Genomic DNA, 6,817 nt, shown 5'->3' with positions numbered 1-6,817 from the left:
CGTGCTCCGGGAGGGCGTGCTGGAGAAGCGCAGCGGCGGGCTGCTGCAGCAGTGGAAGCGCAAGCGCTGCGTGCTCACCGAGCGCGGGCTGCAGCTCTTCGAGGCCAAGGGCGCCGGCGGCCGGCCCAAGGAGCTCAGCTTCGCCCGCATCAAAGCCGTGGAGTGCGTGGAGAGCACCGGGCGCCACACCTACTTCACGCTGGTGACCGAGGGCGGCGGCGAGATCGACTTCCGCTGCCCGCCCGAGGACCCCGGCTGGAACGCGCAGATCACCCTGGGCCTGGTCAAGTTCAAGAACCAGCAGGCCATCCAGACCGTGCGCGCCCGGCAGAGCCTCGGGACCGGGACCCTCGTGTCCTAGACCGCAGGCTAACGTCTTCGCTTCCCGCGGCCATGGACGCGGTGTCCTGGCTCACGTGTCAGGTGAGTTCTTGGGGTCTGAGCCTTCCTTTCCTCTTGCCCTCCCGTCTCCTCTCTCCTCTTTCCCCTACGGAGGAAATGCCCGCCCGGCCCCCCCGCACCGCCCCCCCACCCCCAGCATATGCCCTCTCAAAGCTGGCCGTCCGAGGGCCGATGGGGACGGAAAGCCCAGGAGTCGACCCTGGGTGCCTGGGCCTGGGACCGAGAGCCGGCCTTCCCCCTGGGGCGCCGGGCAAGGGTCCTGAATGTGCCCGCAGTGCCTGAGAGGAGGGTGGGCAGGATGCGCACCCCCCACCCCCAGGTTGGTTCTGCCCTGACTCAGGTGGAAGAGGCTAGCAGAACAGACCTTCAGGTGGCTGGGCCTCCACCCCCACCAAGGCAGGGCTCCTGGGCTCTGGCTTTCAGGGAGCTGGGGAGGGCGGAGGGGGGGATGAGCTTGCCCCCCACCCCTTTCTGCTACGATGACGCTCGTCCTGGAGCTTGACCGTGGGTTTGAGGCAGGAAGACAGCCTCCCTCAGTGGCAGGGTTCTCAGGGTTGGGGCCAGAACCAAGGAGTCGTAGCTCCCAAGGTGGGACCTTGGTGGGAGCTGGGCTGGGCATGGGAGCTCCACTACCTGTTCTCAGTGGTGGGTTTTGGGTCCTAGGGCTGAGCCAGGAGATTTGTGGGGTGTGCAGGCCAGGCCATTGATGCCAAGGAGGGTGGGCCTGTCCACCTGCCCCAGAGTGCCCGCCATGCTGGCTGGGCGGAGAAGGGAAGCTGGAGGAGGGGGCGGGGGCGGGTTTGTGGTCAGCAAGGCTCAGGGGAGGGACCAGGAATAGAACCTAGAAACTGTGGCTCCTGGCCCTGTGCCATCTTCCCCAGATGCCGCCCCCTCCCGGGGGAACGGGGCGCAGGTTGAGGAAGGATCTAGGCGGCGTTTCTCCCCTGGAAACCTGTATCCCCCTCGCCCCACTACCACCACCCTCCTGACTCTCCCTGTCCTGCAGCTTCTCACCTCGCCAGGTAGGGTCCATCGAGCCTGGTGGTCGGTGCTGCACAGCCCCGGCCCTCCTGTTAACTGCCTCTCGTGGGGCAGTGCGGGGTCACTGAGAGGCCAGGCAGGAGGCAGACCTTCTGTCCTTAGAGCTGATCCTCTTTGATCTCCCAGGCCTCAGAGGCCGGGAGGAACAGCTTCCTGCAGTGACGACAGGGTGTTGGACAAATGCTGTTCTCTCCTGAAATGTTGGAGCAGGTTGGGAAGCTCTGGTACAAACAGCTCCTGTGGATACTCGCCGCCGCAGTGTGTGCCCTACCCTGACTGCTGTTCTTTCTTGCCAGCTTCCATGCCCCCTTTGGCTCGCGGGGCGTGACTGTGCTCCGTTTGGTGAGGCAGAGGCCGTGGACGCGTGGAGGAGGCGTTGGAGCGTATTAGGGGCGGCCGGGGCGGGGAGCAGGTCAAAGGCCCCGAGGGGCTGAGGATGAAGATGCAGCCCCCGGGTACTCAGACTCTCGCTCAGGACCTTCCGGCCACCGGCCTGGCCTCCGAGATCGTGATGGAGAGCTGCCATCCAAGCTCCCTCCCGCCACAGCCCTGCGTCTCTTCTGCAGACTGCTAACCGGCCCCCCCGGCTTGGTGCCACGCCTGGAGAAAGGCAGTCCCCTGGGGGCACCGAGCCAGCGCCCCAGGACTCGGGAGGCCAGGCTGGCGCTCAGAAGAGGAACCACCTGGGCTCGCCTCCGGATTTACTTTGGCGGGGGTAGCTGATGGGTCTGAGGCCCACACGTGGGGGTCATCTGCTGCTTGGGTCCTTCTGGGACCCCCACCCATCCAGGCCTCTCTTTGCACAGTTCTCCCCCCCCCTCCTGCCCCTCTTTCCCCACTGCGGTACTAGGCCTGGAGGTGGTGGGGTGGCGGGGGGGGTCAGCCATTACCATTTCACACCCGTCCACAAATGCAGATGCCCTGCAAAGGGCAGTGACCACACTGTTCGCTTGCTGAGTGGAATTCTTTGCCCGCCGCTAAGACCTGGTGCTTGGAGCATCTGTCCTCACCCCACCTTCCCAGTCCACACCCCATCCTGCAGTCTCCAGCCTGGGGAGGGAGAGGCCCTGCACCCAGGGGACATGGACTCAGAGGTCCTAGGGGAGGGGCCATGAGGCCTGCACTGGCCCACTCGGTCTCGAGAGACGCCCCTCTGCCTGCGCTCCTGGGGGCGCGGCTCTGTCATTTATGCACTTGGGGCTTGTACATTAACACCGTTAAGTCTTCTCTACGGGATGGTTGAAAAGGAATAATTTCAGCAGTGGGGAAACCGAGGTACAGAGACACAGCTGTCCTGAGTTACACAGAAACTGCTGATCGGGTAACCCACGTCCGCATCCCCTGCTGCCAAGCGGTGGCTACTTGGCAGGAGCAGGGAGGCTGAATGTCCCCTGCAACAAGTCGGGGTCCCTCCGTGCTTCCAACCTGTTGGTTCCGCATCAGATTCCTCCTCCTGTCCGATCACGGTCTCTGTCCTTTGTCCCCGTCCCTCAGGGTCCTCTGCAGCTTCTGGCTTATCTGATATGTGAAATACATCTTAAAATCGAATAAGAACTTATGAGTTACCAAGGAATTGTTACAGATATCTCATTTATGATCTCCCTAGGCTGCATACCCAGCCCATGATGGCAAATAAGCATCACCGTCCGTGCCAGCTAGTGTGCTGTGATCAACTGGTGATGTCTGCCGTGAGCTTTGGAAGAAAGGTGGGGAGGTTGGCAGCTCTTGTGTATATGCGTGGGGAGAGCATGGTGTCTGCCACTGTTTCCTTGATTCAAGCTACATGAGAGGCTTAGCTTCTCCATCCTGCTCTAAAACAGCAGCCTCTAAACTAGAATCCTAAATAAATAAATAAATAAATAAAAATAAAATAGAGTCCTTGCTCTTCCATCGAGCCCAAAGGTGACTTTGGTGATGGTGATGGTGAGGATTCAGGGAGGCGTCCAGACACTCAGACACGGGAGCGTGTTTATGCGCAGGTGGAATCGGGGTGCAGGACACACTCATCCAGCAGACATGCCAACGCCTCTTGCAGCCAGGTGCTGCGCTGGGCGCTGGGGCGGAGATGAAGAAACACCTGATCTGAGCCCAGAGCCCAGGGCGAGGAAATGCCTGCTGTGCCGGTAGAGGGGTGTTAGCGGCACAGGCGGTGTCCTTCTGCGCGGCACTGTCCTGTCCTCAGCGGAGCCTGCAGGGGTGGTTCCGGAGCTTGGCAGCTCAGGACAGCAGGGGGCACGGCCAGTGTGGGATGTCTGCGGGGGCACACACAGTGCAGGGGGAGAGCGGGCTCCCAACTCCCGGCCCTCCCTGCTTTTTGGGAACAGCCAGCCCGTTGGTTCCAAGTATGCTTTGGTTCCTATCCAAACCCAGCTTCAGCTGCTCCCCTTGCTAGGAGGTCCCAGCCCCTGTGAAGGGGGTGCTGCTGTAGGACCCCCAGCACAGACCCTCGAACAGACTCTCAGCAGACACTAGTGCCGGTGGCGGGTGTTGGGATGGGGATAATCGCTTGAGCCCCGTAGCTGCCTGGAGGCGCCAAGAACTCGCAGCATGGGGATCGGGGCTTGCGCAGTGAGTTTCGTTTTTTAAAAGATATGTGGCCTCTCTGGGGTGTCTCTCTGCTTCCTGGGATCAGGGGTGTCCTCGCCACTCTGGAAGCTGAGTTTGGGACAAGGACCACGCGCCCTCACCCCAGGAGTGCTCGGCTGGACCACAGAGCAAGGTCGAGGTCTCCTGGGGGCACAGAGGCCCCGACAGTGCCAGTGGACATGCACGAGATGGAAAAACTTCGCTCAGTTGGGGCCCCGTCGTGAGGCCAGGGCGGGGCAGTCGCCACCATCTTTCCATTTGCCTCGGCAGCCACGGCTCACCCCTGCCCGATCTCTGAGTCATCAATGGGAAAATGAGACGGGGCAAGTCCCAGCCTGGCGGCAGCTGGGAATCCACTGAGGCCGGGTGGGGAGGCGGGGGAGAAGGGCCTGGCTGGCTCTAGTCAGGTGAGCTGGGCTGGGAGCTGAGGCTTTGGCAAGAGCCAGCCTGTTGCAGGGAATGGGGACGAGTGCAAAGAGCTGCCGGAAGCAGAGGGTCTACAGCAGGAGGGAGCGGGCATCGCACCCGTGACCCTGGAGTCTGGCCTTTCCCGGAAGCTGGGGTGTAGAGGCACCTTGGTGGCCGGGCGCAGGGACCCCGGAAAGACGCTGTGATTCGCTGTGCGCAGAGCTGCCAGGAGGCTGTACGTGAGCCCGGGCTGACCTCCTCCCAGCCACCTGAGTGTCCCGCCCAGGACGCAGTTCATCCTTCCGATTAAAACCTCCCGAGGTTTCCCCGATGCACAGGGAGGAAAGTCCCAGCTCCCAGGACGTGTGCCCTCCGAGGTCAGGGCTCCTTCCAGTGTCCGTCCCCACAGCCCCCAGCCGGCGCCCCTGCATGGGAAGCGCCAGGTCCCAGGACTGGCTGGGGGCCTTTGCTCACCCCACACCCCCCGCCATGGGGAGCCTCCCCGCTCAGTCCAGGCCGAGGAACTGCTCTCTGCTCCTCAGCCACGGCTCTCCCGTCACCACACTGCCTGGAGACAGTCGGTCACTCCTGTCACTTGTATGTTCCTGCTGCCTCCGAGTTCCTGGGACAAGGCAGGCGATTCATCATCACGATGGCAAACGGTAACCGAGCTTGCTCCGTGGGCACTGACCCATGATCAGCACAAGGGAGTCATGGAACGTCCAGCCGCTGAGGTTGTGGATTAGGTTTTACATTCAGAAACTGAGGCCCAGAGAGGTTATGTGACTTGTTAGGAGTCACACAGCGGCTAACTGGCGGAGGAGCCAGGATTCAACTGGGCAGCGGGCCTCTAGATGTGTTCTCTGAATCCACACCAGACGAGTACTTCTCACAGGATGAGTGGGCGAGTGACAGAGTGAGATTGCCCTCGATTTCCTGGGAGAAGGGAGCTCACAGGCGGGCACTGAGAGTACGCAGTGAGGCCTGGGGGCCGCGTGAGGGCCAGAAGGGACCCTCCACAGACTCAGGTGGAGGAGGCTGCAGGGGTGGAGGGGTGAGTGCAGCCAGGCCTTGAAACAGGAGGAGACACAGGGAGGTGTCCCCGGGTTGGGAGGATCTGTGGGTGCCCACAGGGTCAAGGTTGGGGCAGGATCCCCTGGAACAACGGAGGGACCCCGGGTCGGGGGAGGGGCATGAGAACGCTGGGGACAGTGCCGGTCCTGTGTTGGCCCAAATGCTGTTTGTCTCATCACCTGGGTACAGGGACCCCATCCTGCAGGGACAAGGGCTCTGGGCTCAGCAGACGTGACCCCATGTGGCAGCACCCTGGTCCCAGAGCCCCACAGGTAGGGCTCACCCGCTGCTGGGGCGACCGACCATCCCAGCTCGCCTGGGACTCTCCTGGTTTTAGCACTGAAAGCTCTGTGTCCCCAGAAGCCCCTCACTCCTGGGCACTCTGGGACCGTTGGTCACCCCCGCTCCCAGCCCTGCCCAGGGTCAGGAAGCCTGGCCTCTCCCACCCTCCCCATCCCAGCAGTCAGCTCTGCCCACAGCCCTCGGCCCTGAGAAGGAACCATGCAGAGTCCCGGGCTGTGAGCTACTGTGCGATGGCCCATGGGCTCCTCCGGCCCCTACGCTGGCGCCAGCAGACTTTCCTGCCGTCCTCAGAGGACGGTCAGGTCCCGGCTGCAGGGAGGAAGGAGAACCAAGTGTCCTCCGGGCTCTCCAATCAGCTCCACACCTGCTGCACCAGTGCCGAGCCTGCGCCACCTGCCAGGTACTGGAGCCAGAGCAGGCGGACTGAACAGGGAGGAGGGCTGTGCGGTGGGGGCAGAGCTCTGGGGGTGGGGCGGGATGCAGGGAACGTTTCCGGTGGGCCTTCCAAGGGGGTTAGGGGTCTGACTCTCAGGGGGCGGGGAACGCACAGGGGAAGACCTGGCCTGGGCAAAGTTGCCAGGGCTGGAAGAGGTGAGGTGGCACAGAGCCTGGGAGCACAACAGGTGAGCACAGAGGAGGTGGCTGACTTGGAGCCCCCGGCCGTGATCTCCGCTTCTCTCTCCATGCAGTGGGGAGCCCATCTCAAAGCCGCTGTTCTTACACACACACCCCTTTATTTCATTTGGAGAAAAATGTGAAAGGACAGAAAATTATAAAGAGGGAAACAAATATCATCTCTGTTCCCATCTTTGAGATAATCTTTGCTAGCATTTTGGTATATTTCCTTCAACATTACTCCTATGCAGATATATATGTAATATATAATTATTATATATGATTTGTAATATGTAATTATTTTCACACATGGGTCATTAATGTGTATTATATCTTGATTTTTTAATGTATTAATATATTGTGTTATGAGGCCATGACATTACATCTT

At 61.3% G+C, this 6,817-nt stretch overlaps 1 protein-coding gene across 1 annotated transcript; it reads left to right on the top strand.

The window, feature by feature from the left end:
* Position 1: 1 nt before the first annotated feature.
* On the top strand, positions 2-361 carry PHLDA3 (pleckstrin homology like domain family A member 3; the record flags this gene model as incomplete). The annotated part of the gene is made up of 1 exon (XM_007456166.1): positions 2-361. A coding segment is annotated over one exon (360 nt), but the record flags the coding sequence as incomplete, so codon positions are not given.
* Positions 362-6,817: the final 6,456 nt, after the last annotated feature.

Source organism: Lipotes vexillifer, unplaced genomic scaffold (assembly GCF_000442215.2).
Source record: "Lipotes vexillifer unplaced genomic scaffold, Lipotes_vexillifer_v1.1 scaffold1201, whole genome shotgun sequence".
Classification (NCBI taxonomy): Eukaryota; Metazoa; Chordata; class Mammalia; order Artiodactyla; family Lipotidae; genus Lipotes; species Lipotes vexillifer.
Note: the sequence above shows the minus strand (reverse complement) of the source record. Positions and strands in the feature narration are given on the sequence as shown.